The 21,010-nt window shown below is 45.2% G+C and overlaps 1 protein-coding gene and 1 long non-coding RNA gene across 4 annotated transcripts in view; one reads left to right on the forward strand and one right to left on the reverse strand.

Annotated features, from left to right (window-relative positions):
* The window catches only part of NEDD4L (NEDD4 like E3 ubiquitin protein ligase), a 335,626-nt gene extending 331,042 nt beyond the window's left edge, over nucleotides 1-4,584 (reverse strand). Inside the window, exon 1 of one of the 3 annotated variants that reach the window (XM_064578837.1) lies at nucleotides 4,237-4,584. In XM_064578837.1, coding sequence (XP_064434907.1) covers nucleotides 4,237-4,284 — 48 coding nt within the window. In that variant the 5' untranslated portion in view covers nucleotides 4,285-4,584. The remainder of the gene's footprint in view (nucleotides 1-4,236) is intronic. The other 2 variants (XM_064578835.1, XM_045886634.3) reach the window with 2 other exon arrangements.
* On the forward strand, nucleotides 3,411-20,660 carry LOC135362617 (uncharacterized). Its single transcript, XR_010407506.1, has 3 exons — nucleotides 3,411-3,723; nucleotides 6,577-6,686; nucleotides 20,540-20,660. It is a non-coding gene; the product is annotated as an uncharacterized LOC135362617 (long non-coding RNA).
* Nucleotides 20,661-21,010: the final 350 nt, after the last annotated feature.

Raw genomic sequence — 21,010 nt, forward strand, 5'->3', positions numbered from 1 at the left:
ATAATCTTTAAAAAAAAAAAAAAGAGCATTCCTCTGACGCGACCCCTTTTCTCAGAAACAGGCAAAAATCTGACCAGCAACTGACTTGAAAGCGTTGAATGACTAACCTACTGAAACTGACAGCCCAGGGCTATCCCAGGTTTCCAATGAGAGTCAGGAATTCTAAAACATCCTGAAATAAGGATGCTTCATAAAATTAATGGTGTATCATAGTGTGACCAATTTTTTTCTTTGTCTTAGCAGTACATAAAATAATGGTGCATCTTAAAGTTGACCGCATCTTAAAGAAAATATACCTATGCCAACAGTTAAATCTTACAGGTTTGTTATGGAGTAAATGGAACCCTAAAACAATAAGGAGTAGTGGGGATGCTAGCAAATACAGCACAGCTATCACATCTCCAGGGCACCACATGGACCCACTCATTGTTGCCAGGTGAGAATGGAGCCCCAATGAGGTCAGATTTTTGCCATTTTCTGTAAAAATTCCCAAGCTTTAAAACAGAGTGGAGACCATACTACTAAGCAAGCCTCCTGGTCCATTCAGAACTAGAAGTCTTTGGTTTACAACTTCTGATGTTCATCTCCATTGCAAATCAACCTCAACAATCTAACTATGAAAACCTTTCAAGATACTTGGAAGAGAGGAAGAATGCTAAAAACTAGGGCTGCGCAATCAAAAGAACAGAGTTCCAATCCTGACTCCATAACTTCCTGTGTGTCTTTATGCAGGTCACTTAACATCTCTGAGCCTCCAGTCCTCATCTGTAAATCTCAGCACCCCTTATGGGGGGGGGGAGGTTCATGAGGATTAAATGAGACCACAAGTACATAAAACCTTAACACAGTGCTAAGTGCAGCATAGACAATATGAAACATTAGCCAACTATTCTTGTTTGTATAAAACACAGAGGGAGGGTGTCAAAGTACTGTCCTACGTCAGCCTGGCCTTCATTTCTACGCCATCTGCCTCACTGTAACCATCCAAAAGCTGCCACATCTAATAAGAAAGCTGTCGTTCAGACTTTAGTGTTTCACCCAGAAATCTTTTCAATGAAGTATACCTTCCAAGACGTTGTAATAAAAGACTTCAAGAGGTTAACAGTTTATATTCCCAAGTAAACTGCCAAAAAGTGCTACACATTGCCAAAAAAAAATAAAATAAAAACAAAAAGCAAAACAAAAAACTGACAAGGAACCAAGCCAGATGCAGCAACCAGTCCAACTGTTCTGATTCCAAACCAAATCTGATGCTGGGCCCTGCATCACAAGTTTTGCTAATGTGCTAATCTCTCAACACCAAAGTCCTTCATCTGATGGCAATTTTCAAATTTGGTTTCCCTAAGGTGACCGGATTTAAATCAGTAAATATGAACTCTACCTCTCGAGGAACCTCAGCCAGTAAGACACAAAAGATAAACAGTCCACGCACTTACACAAGTAAAGCCCGTATTTAACCCTTTTCATTCTACAAGCTGGAGAGACCTAGGAGCATGGTCCTCTGTCTTGGCATCCCACCGCAATGCCTCATCACCAGCAATACTTACAGTGAAAGAAATGTTTCTGAGATGGGACAGGACACTAAGTGCACTCCAAACACACAATGCTGTCCATCAACTTCCAAAGAAAACACAAACTAACTTTTAAGAACTGTGCTAGGTATGGACACCTATTTTGCTAAGAGATGTGTAAGATAACTCTTATGTAGCCATCAAACTATCTTCAGATGTGATGTTCCCCAGCACACCAAGTGTGTAAACTGAAGTGCACTCATATTTAACACGCCTTGGAAAATCAACCCTGCCATCGGTGTCATCATCCTGCCTGCCGTAGGAGCCTGTTAAGATCTTTCATTTGTTTTCTTACACTGCCTGATTCAGGGGGACAAAAACAAGCTGTGCAAATTCAACAATTTGTTAATATTCTACGAAGGCATTCTCTGATTTTCCAAAGGCTAACCTGACGGCATGAAACCTCCCATAAAAAGCAAATACCATAGAAATGTGAAGTCATCAAAACAGCCCTGCCTTATTTTTTTTCACTGGGAGAAGCAGCTGAAAAAAGACAACAGATGCGACTTGTCTTTTGTAATATAATGCTGGGGAACTCAACAGTACCAGCAACATAGCCATCACTCAATCAAGAAAATGTCTTCATCACCTCATGCTGTTCCCCACACAGCCCCAACACCCCTCTAGCGACATACAGGAGTGAACCCATTCACACACACAAACACATACACACGCACCCCAATTCTGTGTATATTCCATCCTTCACTTTCACACTGGACACCAGTTAAGAAGATCTGAGTTAACTCATCTAAAGAGGCAAGATGTATGCTAGGTAGATGGTGACACTGGATATAAATGTAAACAAAGAATAAACAACAGGGACATGCATTGGACTCATTTATGCAGTTGAATTTCCCAAAACACTGTCAATATCTTTTTCTTCAGCACGCCATTAAAAATCATACAATTTAGAACAAGACAGACCAGAGCTGAAGCGCAGCTGTCTTCCCCCCAATACCTCAAAAGCCCTTTGTTTCGGAATGTCTGTATCTCAGCACCTTTCTAAGAGCTCACTGCCTGCCATTTACTGCTGCTAATTAAATGGAGAAGTACAGAATGAAAAGGAAAGCTCCTCAAAGAGTAGAGGAGCCTGGGAGAGGAGAACCCCCTGGGTGAAAGAAACAATGATCCTTTTCACCCATCCCCAGGTAACTGCACCAAAAAGGGAAATTATTTTACACGAGCACAGCATGGCAAAATAATCAAAAACGTTAAATCACACATTATTTGCATTGTGATCATTCTTTGATAAACTACATACCACAGCAAGCCTTACCTAGCTCTGTGAAGAAAAAGTCATACCCCCACTCTCCCCACCCCAAGATAACTATTCCATTACACACTTACAAAGCACGCGCGCGCACACACACGCACGCACACACACACACACACACCCCATACCAGAGCAGCAAAGCTGGTGAGAGAGAAGCCATAACGTAGGCAGGTCTAGATAATAGCCTCTCCACTAACCCCACCCCCAACACCAGAGAAAGAGGGGACCTCAGAAAAGAAAGGAGAGGAAGAAAGAGAAAGCCAGAAATCCTTGAATTCCCAGGCATCAACTTTTCATGAAATGCACAACCAGGATAGGAAATACCTCCCTGCTGAGTAATGCTTCATGGGTTGTAAATTCACCTCTCGAAAGGGGAGCCAGACCTGAGCTCGCACCCCGCCAGATGGCAAACCCCTCCTACCTGCTCCATCCAGGCTGCCGGTCACGCCGCGCCAGCGACAGGCCTCCCACCCCCCTTTTTGGCAGAGCAACACACCAATAAGAGCCGAGCGTAGCTGAGGATCGTTTCCAAAGGGGGGAGTAGGAAACCGCGAGGAGAGAGTGAGGGTAAAAACAAAGCTCTTTCCACTCAAACCGACAGCCTTGGGGGCGTGGCTTATTTGATGTGCTTTATTAATAAAGGCGATCAATTGAGCTTTTGTCTCTCCACCTACCCCGGAGGTGCCGGGCTTTGAGTCCTCGGGAGGGGGAAAAAAATGGCAGGGCTGCAAGCTTCCTCCAAGTTTCCAGTAGCACCTGCCACCAAGCTGGCCGTCCTCCCCCACCGAAAAGACCCTGAGATCTACACTCCCGGTTTGGACTCTGCAAGCCAGAGCGACAGACACACCCAGCTCGAGCGTCTTGCCCACTCCCACCGGGGTAAGCACACACTCATCGGAGCACTTGCTGACACTACCACCGGAAAGTTCCGGGGGGAGGGGGGTGGAGAACAATTCAGGTTCCTCCGCGGCCCCGGGCTCCCCCGCGCGGCGCGGGCCCCCAGCCGAGACCCAGACGTGACACACATCATGGACTCCCGAGAGGCAGGGGCGAGAGGCGGAAAGTTGCCCAACAGCCCGGGAGACGCGGCTGGGAGACGAGGGGGAACAGGGGGCCGGAGAGGAGCACGCGCCCTCCTCCCACCCCAAGGCGGGGAAGCGGCCGAGCGAACCCCGGCTCGAAGGCGTCGGGCCGCTTTATCTACAAACAATGCCCTCCGCTGGGGGCTGGGGAGCGGGGGGCGCGAGCGCCGGGCAGATGGGCCCGGGCGTTTGGGGTTCCGCCGCAGGCGCGGGGGACGCGCGCCCCGGGGGTCGGCCCAGTCCCCACCCCCTGCCGGCGCGGGACGGGAACTCCCCGGGGAGTCCCAGGCGCGAAGGGGGCGCCGCTCACCTCGTCTTCCGAAAGTCCGTAGACCGGCTCCCCGAACCCGGTCGCCATGGAGCCGGCGCCCCGCGCGGGCTCCGAGGCTCTCCCCGGCGGCTGGGCTGCGGCGCGGGCGGCCGGTCTTCCGAGCGCCCGGCCTGCGCGCGTCCCGCCGGGGGAGCTGCCGGACGCCGGCAGGTGAGGGAGCCCGAGCGCGCGCCCCGGCCGCTGCCTGCGCCGCTTCCTCCCGGAAGGCTGCGGGGCCGTGCGGGCTGGCAGTGCAGCGGGCGGCGGCGCGGAGCCCGCCGGGCTTTCCCTCCCCGCTCGCCCCGCCGCCGCTCTCCGCCCCTCTCGGAGCCTGCTCTCGGATCTCCGGAACCCGGCTCGCCCGCCCCCTCGCTCGCTCCCTGCGGCCCCCGCTCTCTCCGCCCAGTCCTCCGCCTCCTCCTACCCGGCGCCCAGAGGGGACCCTCCCCGCCTCGCCGGGGCGGGCACACGCGCCCCCCAAGCCAATCACAGGCCGGCCTGGGGGGCGGGCCGCGGGCTGCGGGGTGGCGGGGTTCTGCCCCCACGCCCACCCCACCCCCAGGCCTTCCCAGCGGCGCTCGGGGGCGCACCCGGCCTCGGGGCCGGTCGGCCCAGGGTTGGGAGGGAAAGGAGGGTTGCGGGTGCGGGCTTGGCCTTCCGAGCGGACCCACCCTCCCTTTCCAGCTTTCCCTCTGTTTTGGGGAAGGGGCGGCCTGGGCATTTGGAGGGGGAGCGTGGGCTGAAGGCATTTTCCCCGAGGGAGGAAAAAAAAACAAAACCCGCTCAGTTCATCCCTGTTCCCCATGGTCTTTTTGCCCAGAGCCCTAAGCTCGCCGTAACTGTTAAAGGGGGAAACGTGGATGTTTCGAGACCCCTTTAAATGCTTGGCAATCCCAACCAGCCGGACTCAGCGACGCTGTCCGCTCCCCGGGCCGATCCGCCCGGCCCGGCCGCCTGCCGGGGAGAGGCTGCCCCGGTGTGGCCGCGAGTCGCCACTGCCTGTGTCAACCTTCCAGGGCACAAAACCAACAGGGCGCCCGCTCCGGGTACACACCCACCCACTCGGAAACAGACAGCCTTGTTCTTTGAATAAAAGGCAGCTCATCTGTGAGCCGCAAGGTGAAATATCAAACTCAAGTTTAAGGTTATCCTCTGCATGTGCAAACCCGTAAGACGTCTTATTAGCCACCGCAGGAGTCTTCCCGCATTTCAGCTACTGTTTCTTCTTTAGCAAGCAGTTCATTTTCATCCTTCAGATTTATAGGAACGCCAGAGACTACTTGAAATAAGTGAAAGAAATTCATCACTCGACTTTTTCCAGGAAGCCTTTCCTTAAATTTAGATGGTAAATGCAGTTGCGAGTTTTGGGGGGTTTTTTGGTTGTTGTTGTTTTTGCTTTTTTCTTTTTTCCTTTTTTTTAAGCAGAACATGCCATTTTCCTTTGAAAAGAAACCTCAGAATGCCTACTTGGGATTAATAGGGTGCTTTTAGAATTTTTCAAGTTAGAAAGGAGAACTCACGTGATCCATAAGTATCACTATGCCTGTTGCCAGCTACTTTACTAAAATACCTGCTGTAGGCCCTGCTAGATCGTTTTCAAAAGAAAATGGGCACAACCAACCTAACTTAAATTCTCCTTTGCCTCCCCATGACATCACAGTGGCTTAAAACAATCTGCTCTGCGTATGATGGGTTTCCCTTCAAGGCTTAACCCCATGGAGTCAGCACTGTACTCAGAAGCCTTCTTGTCTACCAACGGCGGGCCATTAAATCAATAGTACTTAGATGCCAGAAAAGCCCCACTGAGAAAAAAAAAAAAAATTTAACCTTTAACCGGTCTCCCTGTTCATTCTCTCCAGGCCAAAGTTTTTCCACCCTTTCAGACCTAGATTATTTTTGATAAATAAAAGGTTCTCTAATATACACACCTGTGCATACACACACACACACACCCCAATTGTGACTCCTATAGGTTTCACTACTTCTTTACCCTAACTAGCCAGGCCTTTGTCAAGCGTAGTATCCTTTATGGGCGAGGGGGAACAATAATTGATTTTAAAATTTCCTAATAAAGAATTGTAATTTCTAATTACATAGGACACCCTTCCTACATCCTGGAGGTACATAGTCCCAGACTTTATCTCTGGGGGAAGCCGTAATTTTTCGGGAAATGTAGAGGTGTGTCATACTTCCTCTCATCCTCTCTTCATCGGTCCTGCTCCCACGCCCCCACCCCAACAGCCTGCATCTCTGGCACTCTTGGGTCATATCCTTGGCTTTTGCTCAGGGATGGCAATTAGAAACGACAATATGAAACTTGCCATATGTCATTTATTGTAGGGGTGTTTATAAAACTGTGATCCATAACATCATTCAATGGCCCCTGTAAGAAGACTCAAACAAGATGTTTCAGACCTATGAAGAAAAGCTTTCTTTCTTCCAAGGAACTGGTAAGCTTTTACAAATGGGTGACAAGAACAATTTCAAATGATTGTTTTTCTATTTACTTTGGCCACCAGGAAACTCAGGACCAACTTTATGGCCTTAAGCCATAAAAGAACGTATAAAAAATGAAATCAGTCCCCTTTGTAAATACGTACGGGTTTCCCCCAGTGCAGTGGTTCTCTATGCTGAAGGCACATTGTCACCATCTGGGGAGCTTTAAAATTACCCAGTGCCCAGTACCAAGCGCTCAGTTGCCAGTGTAGGAGACTGTGATTACACTGGTTCAGGGTAGGAGCTCAGGCATCAGTAGTTTCAATGGTTTCCCAGGTGATGCTAATGTGTATTTTCTCTGCCAGTGGTTCCCAAACTTTACTGCACATAGGAACTGCACACAGGAACACTCAGGGAAGCTGTAAAACTATTATTCTCTACCCCCCTCCCCCATACACTGATCTATTTGATGTGGGGTACCACGTGGGCATCAGGATTTTTAGAGGCTCTCCAGGTGATTCTATCTAAGGTACAGCAAAATTTAGGGATCTCTAGCCTAGATAAATATTCCTACTCTTTACATATTTTCTATGATCCTGATTTTTTAAATTTAGACAAAATTGCTTATTATAAACATACTCAAATCCTTTGTGGAAGGAGATAGGATGTAAACAAATACATTTAATGTGACTAGTATTGCTGATCAGTTCTTCTTGTGCTCCACCACTTGGAAGACTCAGAATAGCAATCCAGGGTTTTTTTTTGGGGGGGGGGGGGGATAGTGCAGGGAGGACAACCCTTAAGACAAACTATTTGGCATTCTCATCCAAACTGTTGTTGCATTCTCCAGTCAGGTTCCCATCTACCCAACAATTTCATAGAACCTGACTTGTAGGTTGTTCTCTAGAATTTGTTCCATTCTGTTCACTTTGGAGGCTGCTTTAAACATCTAAGATTTGATACTGTGGGTGTTTGGTAAATGCTCTTCATTGGGTCATCAGAAATGAAAAATTAGCAAGAATGATTTTAAAGTACAACGGGTAATCACAAATAGGAAATATTTTAATGTTAAGCCTCTTTACAAATTGAGTTGGTTTAGCTAACTATGTGTATCTTAATCAAGCCTGGGAAGTACCCAAAGCTGAATACACAGTGTCACATATTTGCATAAATTTCATATAAATAACACTACATTTTTCTCAATTTTTTGGTGACTTGGGTTCTTTAAAAACAAAGCCCATGAAACAGTCCTTTGAAGATGGCCACGTACCTGTAAAAACTGGTGTTATCTTGGAACTTAGCTGCATTCATTGACACATAGAGAAAGCTCACAAATTTAAGGTGTTTATGATTACACGTGGAAATAAACCATGCTTCAAATTGTTGAGGAGTATAGAGATGGGTAACAAAGAGAGGCTTGTAAATAACTAATCTTTGTGTATAAAAATAGCTAAGCTTTTTAAGAACCACATCTTGCCCCTATGTGCTCTTCATTCTAGAGCTCCAAAAATATCTGAGACGTAGATATCGGATTCCTATTTTTTTCCCCAGTGTGACTAAACACTTGCCTCTTAACTGGCTATATTAGCTATTTTCCTTTTTTTTTTTTTTTTTAGATTTTATTTATTTATTTGAGAGAGAGAGAGAGATCACAAGCAGGGCGAGTGGCAGGGGGAGAGGGAGAAGCAGACTCCTCCCCTGAGCAAGGAGCCCGCTATGGGGCTCCATCCCAGGACCCTGGGATCATGACCTGAGCCAAAGGCAGACACTTAACTGACTGAGCCACCCAGGCGCCCCTAGCTATTTTCCTTTTTAAATAATATTTCTAAAATAGCTAGATTTGTTTCCACATTTTTACTGGACTTTCCCTTATTTTTAAATGAATCTTTTTATTGAATTATGCTGTTGTTTTATTATATTTGTTTCCCTCTCCCAGTTGGGATGTTAATTGTTGCATTTCTATTCTTTTACTGTTTACTTTTACCATTTTATATGCATGCCTAACTTCACAAATCGAAAGTTAGCATCTTAATCCCCCATCTGAACAAAAGAAGAAGCTTAAAACACTACTTTTTATTAGCTCTTTCCATGGTATTACTATCCATGTGACTAGTGTCATCAACCTACCCAACCCCACCCCTCTAAAGTCTTGAGTTTGTGAATAATTTTGGGGGCAACTGGGGGTCAGGACAACCCTTAAGAAAAACTCCATAGTCTTATCCAAGGTAAAAGGACGGTCTCATTCTCTATACTTTGCAAATGCTATTCCTCTGATTTCTGGCTTCCATTGCTAATGATGAATGGGCACCTCTTAGTCTAATTATTGTTCCTGTGTAGGTCATTTGTTTTATCTTTAACTGCTTTTCATTGTTGTTCTGAACTTTCTATAATTTGTTTATACCTGGTTTTCCTCTTACTTATCCTGCCTAACCTACTTTGCGCCTTATCTGTGGATTTAAGTTTTTTTATTATTTCTGGCAAGTGCTCAGCTTTCATCTCTTCAGATATTGCTCTTTTTCCATTCTCGATATTTGTCCCTCTGGGATTCCAAATGACCACATGTAGACTTTCTCATTCTATTGTCAGTATCTCTTACGCTCTTTAACATATCCCACCTCCTTGTCTGTCTGTGCTGCATTCTAAGGGATTTATGCAGATCTCTCTTCTGTTTTGCTAAGTAACTATTTAGTTGAGTCTAGTTTTTTTGTTTAGCCCATCAATTGAGTTTTTCATTCAATAATTATGTTTTTCATATCTAAAAGTTCTATTTTTGTAATCAGCCTCATCATTCTTGATAGTTTCTTATTTTGTTTCCAAACTTTACTTCATTAAACAAGTCATAACTAATTTTTATTCTTTGCTAATTCCAATATGTAAAAGTTTGGAATGTGTCTCTTCTGGTTTCTGCTGATGCTCACCCATCGTGACTTCATGCCATGTGTGTTTATCGTAAATTAATGTGGTTGTCAATTTATTTGGTTAATCTTAGTCTATGGGAATCCAAAGTGGATTTGTGTTTGCTTCTAAGACCAGGGGCACTACCACCCTGAGACCACTTTATCCTCATTTCAGAGTCTTGATTTCAGACATAAGTCTCAGGTTCAGCCACTTGCCTAAAAACTACCCTCCCTTTAATTGCAGTGCTGATACTGCATTTACTGCAGCATTCTTTGGTTTCAGCTAACTTTTTCAGGATGGAGGAGTATGGCACATTCATTATTATTCAGCAGATATTCACTTCCTCCCCTTCAGGAGGAATAAATGTTCCTGCCCCAGTGATATTACACTTGACCACATAACTTACTCCGTTCGATGCCATATGAGCAGAAGGCTCTAGTGGCCAATTCAAAACAGAGATAAGACGCTTTGCAAGTTTTGCCACTTCTTTTGTGTCCTTTTGAGTCCTCCACCCACTCTAGGTTTGGTTTGCCAGCATCTCTAGAACATAACCTCCGTGAATGTTCCACAGTCTTATCAAGTGGATGCAATAGATGTTGGTGAGAAGCTGCGATGCCTTCCAAGGAGGGCAAGACTTGAGAGAACAGGATTAGAATGCTGGAGAGAAAAAAGCCAGAAGTTTGATGACATATTCTGTTGGCCAGATTGTGGAGACACAAAATTTTCCCCCATTGCTAGTGAGCGTGCAAAATAATCCCTGTGGAGAAGAATTGGTCCGTGTCCATATCAAATTACATTGATATGATAATCCAGTAATCCCACTTCTAAGACTAACAGCTACAGGAAAATATGAAGCCTTGTGCATTTGAAAATATTGAAAGATTGGAAATAACCCCAGATGGCCATCAATAGAGAAGTGGTTGAATCAGTGATTGAGACAACCACACAATGAAGTACTGTGTAATTTTAAGAATAAGTGGGGGTGCTCTCCATACACTGATATGGAGTAATCTCAAGGATATGTTGGGGGGTTTTGTTTTTTTTTTTTAAAGATTTTTATTTATTTGACAGAAAGAGACACAGCGAGAGAGGGAACACAAGCAGGGGAAGTGGGAGAGGGAGAAGCAAGCTTCCCGCGGAGCAGGGAGCCTGATGCAGGGCTTGCTCGATCCCAGGACCCCGGGATCATGACCTGAGCCGAAGGCAGACGCTTAACGACTGAGCCACCCAGGCACCCCTCAAGTATATGTTGTCTAATGAAAAGAAAAAATAAGCGAAGTGCAGAACCGTGTTTATCGTGGGATACCATTCATATGCAAATAGGAAAACATGCCTGAGTCCAGAAGTACAGATAATGTCATCAAGGCTCTGATGCTTGACTCTGCTTGGCTCTGCTTGGCTTCACTCAGTCTGGTTCCTTCCAAATGAGAAGATTGCTTGCAGCCCCGGCTCCTCCATCAATGAGGGAGGGCCCCGCCTGGGTCACAGGCCTGCCCCCTTGCAAGGGAGAGAGGAGGACAGAGTGGTGACAGCCCCACCAGGACCAGATGGCAGGACAGCAGGGAAGGTCCCCAAATGAAATGGGGCCACTGAACACACAAGGGCAAGAAAAGCCCACGACAGGCTCAGACCTCTAAGAACAAGACATGGGAAGAGACCATCTCCAAGTTTGTCCACATTTCAAAATTCTGTGGAATAGCTGAGCCTCCTTCCCTTGGGGGTATCATAGAGAAGCAGCTGTAAACATTTCTTTAAACTTCATAGTCAAGAACTCATAGCAAGCCATTGAGTTAATCTGGGGCTGGCATCATAGTTTGCTTCTGGTTTCTCCACCTTACCTACCAGATTTTTCTGGGAATCTGAAGCCTATTGCCTGGAAACAGAGCAGGAGTTGAGAAAGTGAATGCTGAACTGTGAAAGTAGAATCAAAGCAGCAGGACTCGCGCCTTTACAAGAACAAAACAGCTTTTGGTGTTATGTTTCACACCCGGAGAGCTCTCCCTTTGCTTCCCTGGCGTGGATGCCTCTGGGATTCTCTGGGGCCAGCTGTAATGGAGAGCTGTAAGAAAGGGGCAGGTGTTGCTTATTGGAAGAAGGCTAATGACCTCAGCAGCACTTTGGGATAAGCTGAGAGCCTCTGGCGAGCCTTCTAACGGGCTGTCAGCCCAATCTTAGCATTTACGGAGACTAGCAAAGCATCCCAGTGGAAACAGAATTTCTGGGCATCCAAAGGTTGTGATGGCTAAGAAGCTCAGGTTATTTGGAGTCATCACACCTGTTTCAGTAGTAAGAACATTATTGCAAACTACTTTTATGGAATTGTGCAAAAGCAGTTTCTCTTCCTTTCTTTCCCTTTCTCCTAGAACCAAACATCTTTGGGCTGTGGGTCGAGAAATCTTCTGCTTCCCATGGTTGAACCTGTGCCTGGGGAGGGCGCCTGGGTGGCTCAGTTGGTTGAGCGACTGCCTTCGGCTCAGGTCATGATCCTGGAGTCCCTGGATCGAGTCCCTGCATCGAGTCCCTGCATCGAGTTCCGCATCGGGCTTCCTGCTCGGCAGGGAGTCTGCTTCTCCCTCTGACCCTCCCCCCTTTCATGTGCTCTCTCTCTTTCTCTCTCTCATTCTCTCTCTCTCAAATAAATAAATAAAATCTTTTTTAAAAAAAGAAAGAAACTGTGCCTGAGGAAATGGCCTTGTTACCTTTTGATAGATAATTCCAGTAAGCCCTGCTAGCTAATGGCCACTCACTCTGCATGTTCCCCAGGATCTGCTCGGTGGAGCTTCAACTTCAATTACTATAAAACAAACAAACGCCTATGCTTTTACAACAGAAATTTCTCATAGTCATGTAAACTCAAGTTCTTTTTTAAAAAATCGGTAATCTGTGATTTTTAAATCTGTGATTACCCTATGTTAAAACTATAGCACATTAAAAATACATTCCATTACATTTTGTGGTTTACCATCAAAGTTTTTTTTTTTTAAGATTTTATTTATTTATCTGAGACAGAGAATGAGATAGAGCATGAGAGGATCAGAGGGAGAAGCAGACCCCCCGCCGAGCAGGGAGCCTGATGCAGGACTCGATCCCGGGACTCCAGGATCATGACCTGAGCCGAAGGCAGTCGCTTAACCAACTGAGCCACCCAGGCGCCCGCATTAAAGTTTAATATTAAATCACTTCTTTGAGGCCTGTATCATTGTGCCCCTCTTCCCTCTTGATGCTCTGGTCCTCAGATCCCTTCGTCCATGCACCTGTTCTGAACGAAGACTTTGGTGCCTGGTTCCCCATTATCCTGTCCACCTCAGTGCCTGGGCTATAATCTGCCTGGGATTTAATGAATGGATGCAGAGCTGCCTCGTCCAACCTCCTGGCTTCTCAGGTCCTTGACCTCTCCATTTCGAATGGTCTTCTCTACATCCTAGATGTTGTCAACACTCCAAACTGCTCCACCTCAAACATCAGTGACTTAAATACCAACTCGCTCATCTCAGACTCCTCCCACCCCAGCTTAGGGTCTCCCATGTCCTTTGGCATCATCAAGACCATTATCCCCTCCATGGCAGTGGTCAGCTCTGAGACCCTCAGGCTTCATTCACCACCTGCCTGGTCTAGCTGAAATTCTAATCCCTTCCGTCTGTCCCTTGCTCTCGAAGTTGTGCCCAGCTGCACCTGCCTCCATCCCCTGCTCTTTCTGCTTTATCCCACCCTAAATTTGGGTAGCTGAGAATTGTTGAAGAATGTAAAGCTCAGGAGTTCCCCCCCACCATGAATTCCCAGTCGCCATCCCCAACTGTGCTCCCCTATTCCTGACCTCTCTCCTACCTGGTCCCTCTCAGCGGATGGCTTTGCTTCTTGTTTTAGAAAGGGCTCTAGGGGTGCCTGGGTGGCTCAGTCGGTTAAGCGGTTAAGCATCTGCCTTCAGCTCAGGTCATGATCCCGGTGTCCTGGGATCGAGTCCCATGTCGGACTCCTTGCTCAGCGGGGAACCTGCTTCTCCCTCTCCCTCTGCCTGCCATTCCCCCTGCTTATGCGCACTCTCTTTCTTCCCCCCTCTCTCTGTCAAATAAATAATAAATAAAATCTAAAAAAAAAAGGAAGGGCTCTAGGAGAAAACAGAAACCATCAAATAGGTCCCTCACCATCATACCTGCAAACATCTCATCCACAGCCCAGTCCCACTGCCACCTCCTTGTCCATTCTCCTGTCATGGATCAGTCATCCCAAGGAGGCCTGGAGCCCATTGCTCCCAGTTATCCCCTCTTTTGCCCACTGGATCCTTTTAATCAGCATTTAAGTTTTCTTCCAACCTCAAAAAAAAAACCCAAAAATAAACCATAAACACAAAGCTTTCTCTGAGCTTCACATCCCCTTCCTTTTACCAGCTTATCTCGATTCTTCCCTTCACAATCAAATGTCTACACCTGCTGTCTACACTGCCTCACAACCATTTATTTCCTGACCCCTCCAGTCCGGTTCTCATTAATTTCAATAACAACATGCCAGTGGAGACTCTTTCATCTTTTTTATTTGTTCTCTTAATGGCATCCACCACAGAGTGCTCTTCTGTCCTCTGGAAACTTTCTGTTCTGCTTCCTGGACTCATTGACAAGCACACTCACCTGGTTTCCCATCCACCTTTCTAGCTTCTCCTGTTCCCTTTCCATCATGAGCTTTCTCCTCCAGCCTGTGAGCTCCCAAGGGACTCATTGCTGGCCCCTCTTCTCTTCATACCCTTTATGATGTCCCCTGAGATCTTGTTTTCTCCTCTGCTTTCAATTACTATATTTTCACCAGAGATTCTGAAATACACACCTCTGTCCCAGGCCTTCTTTCTGATTTCCAAACCTGGGTGTATGCTTAAAAAAATTTTTTTAAGCCCCTACAAATTAGGGGTGCCTGGCTGGCTCAGTCAGGAGAGTGTGCAACCTTTGATCTTGGGGTTGTGAGTTCAAGCCCCATGTTGAGTGTAGAGATTACTTTAAAAAATAAAATCTTCTTTTTTTTAAGATTTTATTTATTTGATAGAGCACAAGCAGGGGGAGCAGCAGGCAGAGGGAGAAGCAGGCTCCCTGCTGAGCAGGGAGCCGATGCAGGACTTGATCCCAGGACCCTGGGATCATGACCTGAGCTGAAGGCAGACGCTTAACTGACTGAGCCACCCAGGTGCCCCTAAAAAAGTAAAATCTTAAAAAAAAAACCCACTCCTAAATGTATGTATATAATCCAATTGACCACATAACCACTGGAGGGTGTCTCAAATTTCAGTATATCCCCAGTTGAACCTATCACCTCCCCCCACCCACCCATCCCCCAAATAATCTCCAGACAGAACAGGTAGTATGCTCAGAGGCACGGAAGTCGGAGTGTGAAAGCCCGATGTGGGAGCTGTAAGAGAATCTGTGAGGGTATGCGTGCAGGGAAATGATAAAGTGAAGGAAAAGATTTTATTATTTATTTATTTATTTTTAAAGATTTTATTTATTTATTTATTTGGCAGAGAGAGAAAGAACGAGAGAAAGTGGGAGAGGGAGAAGCAGGCTTCCCGCTGAGCAGAGAGCCTGATGTGGGACTCGATCCCAAGACCCTGGGATCATGACCTGAGTCCAAGGCAGACCCTTAACAACTGAGCCACCCAGGCACCCCAAAGAGAAGATTTTAAACAACTGCTTAAACATAAGCCTACCCTTTTCCTGCCTCACAAAGCAGCTACACGAATAAATGAGACAGTATTTCTGTAGGCTGAACTGTATTTATAGATTCTGAATACTCCCAGTAGACTTCAGGTTGTGCTTATTATAATACACATCCAACCCCGTTCTCCTAAATAACCTCATTGTGTAAACGCCCGATACAGATGTATTTTTACATAAGACTAACTCTTGAAAATGGTGAGTCTCTAACCTGGAAAAACGAAGGGTCAGGTTAAAATGAAGGAAACGTATAAAATCATGAACACGTGAGAGAGAGAAGATGAGTCTGTTCATTAAATTCCAGAACACCCAAGAGAACACTCCCAGAGAACACCTGTTGAAGCTTAAAAGAAGTCGTTTAATATCAGACACCGTGGACAGTAAGCTTCTGAAACTTAGCCCCAGAAGGGATACAGCCTCAGAATGAAAATGAATTCAAGAAATGTTTAGTTGAGTGAGTGGAGGACAGATTTAGAGAGCCTTGCGTCATCACAGCAGACGTTTACTGAGTACCACAACCTGGGTGGGACCTCACTGGGGCCCTTAACATTTCGAAGTTCACACCACGAGGGCAACTGCAAGGACTTGTGCTGCTCTCAGAGAACTGGCTCAGGTGTCCCCAGTCTAACCTAGTCTCATGAGCTCTTTGTTCTTGCCCGTGGATCCAGCATTACAAAGGACATTATGTGAGTGATTTATCATGTTATGAATGCTGCAGGTTTAGACAAACCTTTCTTGTCTTTCTCTTAAAGCATAAACACAATCCTTTTCATATTTTGCTCCAGACCCAACTCTGTGTACACACACGTACGTGTCTGCCTACAGGTGTGTGCACCTTTTCTTCCCACGTCTTGTTTTCCCCCACAAATACGTACGAAGATACAGGTAGCATTCACGGTCTCCAAAGCCAATTTTGCAGTTCCTGTGTTGACCCCTCCCCGATGTCACCCAGTTCTGGAGTGGTTGTGAAAATCTCAACACAAAATTCATTTCTTGTTTAATCTAGTTTTGCAAAACTAGATTAAACCAAATAGAGCTCAGGAGCTGGGAGGGACCCTGTATCAGAATGAAATAAAACGATGTATAGAAATCGTGGATCCAGGCTTGAATTGCGATGGCGCTTCAATCTCCCTCTTCTTATTCATTCAGGATATAAAACATTCCTGCTCAGAGCTGAATTTCATTATTCCTCTTGCACCCACTGGGTTTCAACAAATTCATGGAACATGATGCCTAGCTCCTACCCCAGGGCAAGGAAGGAGAGTGCTTTTGCCGTGGCTATAAAATCATGCAGTGGTCGGGTCCCCCAGGAATGAAAGGAATGATTTACCAGTTAACAAAATCAATTGATGAAAAAGTAAGCAATGGTCTGAACTGCCTGGAAAAATATCACCAATTCCCAATGTTTGGTGAAAATAGTCTCTAAGAGATACCATGGCATTTCTAGTAAACACAACTCCATATTCATTAGCCGATCAAAAGAAAGTAAGACTTCTGCATGGGAATCAGTCATGGATTTAGTGTATTTGTCTTGGATGGAGGCAGAGATATATGCCAGTTAGCAGAAGAAACCATGGTTAGAGAACACAGCCTCATGAAGAGTTCCATTATTCTCTCCTTATCCTGAAGAAATGGACTTGGGAAAGCTCTGTGATGCAGCCGCTTACAAACCTTACTTCCATTATAAAAGACTTGGCCTTGGACCTCAGTTAATATGCTTGTTCATGACCTGTTCAGATGCAGGCAATTGAAGGACATGGGGAACTGAAATATTTCCATGGCAACAATTTTTATGAAGAGAAGAAAATGCCAGAATTTTTTGTGATGACCAGACTGTTCTGAAATAAATACTTGGGCAAAAAAGTTATTCAAGAGTTCTGTGTGTGTGTGTGTGTGTGTGTGTTTGCCCAAATAATGTTTCAGTGATTAGTTAAAATTGAAAACTAATATCCAAGACTTCTGACCCCTAATTAGATATATCACTTAATTCCTCTATCTCCCATCCTCCCAGCAGTAAATAGAGATGCTGATAGTAATGTCATGCACGGGTAGTTTTAAGGCTTATTAGCTCATGATTGTAAAGTGTGTTTTGAGGTAGTAAAGTGAAAAAATACTACAAAATTTTATAATGTCATTATCACAGTTTTGTAAAATATAAAAATAAAAATCTAATGTTCTTTGCCCCCATTAGGTCTGTAATTTATGGACGTTAGCTCTTATTTCCAAAATTTTTTATTTCAGTAGCTACAAGCTCATTTTGAAGTGATTTCATTAGTATCTCCTGAATCCTAGTTTAAGAAACACATACACATACACACAACCCATCAGCTACAAAGACAAAGGCTCTTTCTGAGCCTTCCAGAAAGATAGCCAGAATCCCTCCTCTGATTCCATTTCTTGCTTCTACTCCCATTTTTCACTGCTTTAGAAAATGGAACCATATTTGCAACTCTGAATTCTTCAGCACAGTTCCTAAATTTGACTCTCAGATTACTTAAATATTTAAATAAGCAGGAAGACATCATATAACACACTTACATTATTATTTTCTAACAATAGGAATTCAGTATAAATAAAACAATTCATAAGCTATACTAAATACGACATTGCCATTTATACTGACAATTCAGAAGGTGCTCTCAGGGACCATAATTAATATTAATTATGTTGGGGCGCCTGGGTGGCTCAGTCCGTTAAGCGGCTGCTTTCGGCTCAGGTCATGATCCTGGGGTCTTGGGATCGAGCCCCACATCCGGCTCCCTGCTCAGCGGAGAGCCTGTTTCTCCTTCTCCATCTGCCTGTCACTCTGCCTACTTGTGCTCTCTCTCTGTCAAATAAATAAATAAAATCTTTAAAATATATATATTAATTATGTTTACATTCTATTATGGGTTGCCAGATAATAAGATGCATAGTCAAAGAAAGTTCACTTTAAGTTTTGTTTTTTTGGTGTTTTGTTTTGCATATCTCATTTTGTCCTAGTACAAATACAAAAATCTATACATGGGGAATTTAATGAGTGTTTTTTGTGTAAAATATAGTAACAATGAGTGAAGGTAGTCAAAAGCTACAATATTCCAGTTATAAGTCAGGGGACTTATAAACTAAGTACAGCATGGTGACTATAGTTAATAATACTGTATTGTCTATTTAAAAGTCAGTAAGAGGGCGCCTGGGTGGCTCAGTTGGTTAAGCGACTGCCTTCGGCTCAGGTCATGATCCTGGAGTCCCAGGATCGAGTCCCGCATCGGGCTCCCTGCTCGGCGGGGAGTCTGCTTCTCCCTCTGACCCTCCCCACTCTCATGTGCTCTCTCTCATTCTCTCTCTCTCTCAAATAAATAAATAAAAAATCTTTAAAAAAAAAAAGTCAGTAAGAGAGTAAATCTTAACATTTCTCCTCACAAGAAAAAAAATTGTAACTGTGTGGCGATGGATGTAAACTAGATTTACTGGGGTGATCATTTCCCAAAATATACAAGTAGCAAATCATTTGTCACATATGAAATGCATATAATGTTATATCTCAATTATATTTCAAAATAAGAGTAGCGACAATCATCCTATACAGTAGATAGTATTTTACAGAAAAGGAAACTGAGGCCCAGAGAAATTAAGGAGCGAGCTCGAGGGCACACAGCCAGGACTAGAACCTAGACAAGTGCGACTCAACAGCAACTTGATAGGCCTTGCAATGTCTGTCTGCGTCTGCAATACAGTGACCGCATCTAGTGACGCGCACCTTCCACAGCGATTTTCTGAGCTTCCAGCCGAACAGCAAGGCAGTGCCCGGCCTCAAGAAGTCTGTGTTGGAGGATGCATAGCATACTGTCTACAGTCCCATAAATAGCCTCTCAATGTCAAGAGATCTCCAGCTCTCCAAGACGGGGGTTTGTCTACTCAGGATGTGACTCATTTTCCCTTTAGGTTCCTAGGCAGGCTGGTTCTCCTCTAATTGATGGTGATATTGTCGTCCAGACCTATATATAACTTCCTACCTCTCCCACCTGAGGTCCTGCACTGAGTGCCTACAACAGTGGAGTGTTCCAGCGCCTCTTTCCATTCCCAAGCCCCATGCAGCACCTCATAGGATCGACCTCGACACAGCCCCACTCTTGCCCCGAGGTACCAGAGACCCCCAGTTTGTCACAGACACAGACTCATACACACCAGCCCCAAGCTCGGCCCTCCTCAGAGACATGCCAAGCAGACGAGGAGGTGGAGCAGTGGCCAAAACTGAAGCAGAGCTCCAGAGAGAACATTGTCCACAAACAGGGCAGGGAGAAATGAATGAAATGTGGAATGCTGGGGAGAAGCACCATGGGAAACAGGAAGCTGACAGTGGCTGAGCAAAAACCCCTATGGGTTTTTCATCTAAACACCGTGTCACACACATTACAAGCCTCCAAATGAGGGTGCAGGTGTAGGGCAACCATTGACCAGAGGCCAGGTGTGGGGGCTGTGTGGTCTTGGTCACGTTGTTCCACTTATCAAATGTTTGTTTAGGGCATGGTCCAAGGGAGCTCAAGAAACATAAAGCTGGCAGAGATCAGCTCCTACTCTTCTCTGATTCCTTGTTTACTCACTTCAAATGAGGTCCTTCTCTAGTCTAAAAATCTGTGATTCAAGTGTCCTTTACTGAGGACCAAGGAAAAGTTAAGGAGGGGTGTTCTCCTCAAAGGTATTGATCACATTCTGACACTGAGCAGTGATTAACCTAAACCTTGAATAAACCTGTAAATAATTTGGACACTTGATTTTTCTCATCTGTAAATCGGGGATCATCTCTCTCGTACCATCAGCTGGGAAAATGCTTGTCAAGCCTAAGGGCTATTAGGATTTTCTCCACAATAACAAGAGGCTAGGTCAGCACTTCTCAGCCTTGGCAGCGCATCACAATAACCTGGGAAGACTTATAAATATCAGTATCGGGGCCCTACCTCCATGATGCGAATTTAAGCCAGCTGGGAGTGGGGCAGGGCATCAATATTTGAAAATCCTCTAGGAGACTGTAATATGCAGTTAAGGTGAGAAGTGCTGCTCTCAGTTAATTTTAAGGACAGTTAGTCGTCATTTGGTTCGAATGTGACGATTCCTCAGTTGAAATCAGCATTTTTTAAAAAGTGCTACAAATCACCCCAAGCGTGCTAGTTCTTCCCTTCGGCTGCGTGGGCGGTGTGATCGCAGCCCAAGCTGGCTGACAGGGGCATTCCTCCAGCAGGAACATGTCTTCATTCGTTTGGGGGTTTTTTGTTGTTGTTTGTTTTACTTTGTTGCAGCTTATTTCAAATCAAATAACCACCACATTCCTGCCGTCTTCCTTTCGACCTTGAGGTAAGAAAAGCTGACCTGGGGCGCACCTGAGGACCGAACTCACTCCCAGAACATCCCCGAGACAGGTAAGGACGATACAGAAACCGGACTGGGAGGTTGGAGTATACACTAATGGTGACATTTGAAATGCTGATGAGTAAGGTCTACACAAAAGAAAATCAACTGACACCTAGAGCTGTAAGGTACTAAGACCTGTCTGAAGGCTGATACACAGAAAAAAAACTATTTTCAGCTTGCACTTAAAGTGACTAGGATTTTATTCCCCACAGGCCCAGGAAGCACGTATTTTCAGCCTCAGAAATGGATTCCCTTCGTCCTGTTCCTCAGGACACTCCAGTTTTTGGCTCTGGTGACTTTTCTAGAAGTCTGTAATCCATTTCACTAAATATAAATCAATGGTGAAACCCGATGGCGTA

Source organism: Mirounga angustirostris, unplaced genomic scaffold, assembly GCF_029215605.1.
Source record: "Mirounga angustirostris isolate CCGP_5_RB_7025 unplaced genomic scaffold, mMirAng1.0.hap1 SCAF_14, whole genome shotgun sequence".
Taxonomy (NCBI): Eukaryota; Metazoa; Chordata; class Mammalia; order Carnivora; family Phocidae; genus Mirounga; species Mirounga angustirostris.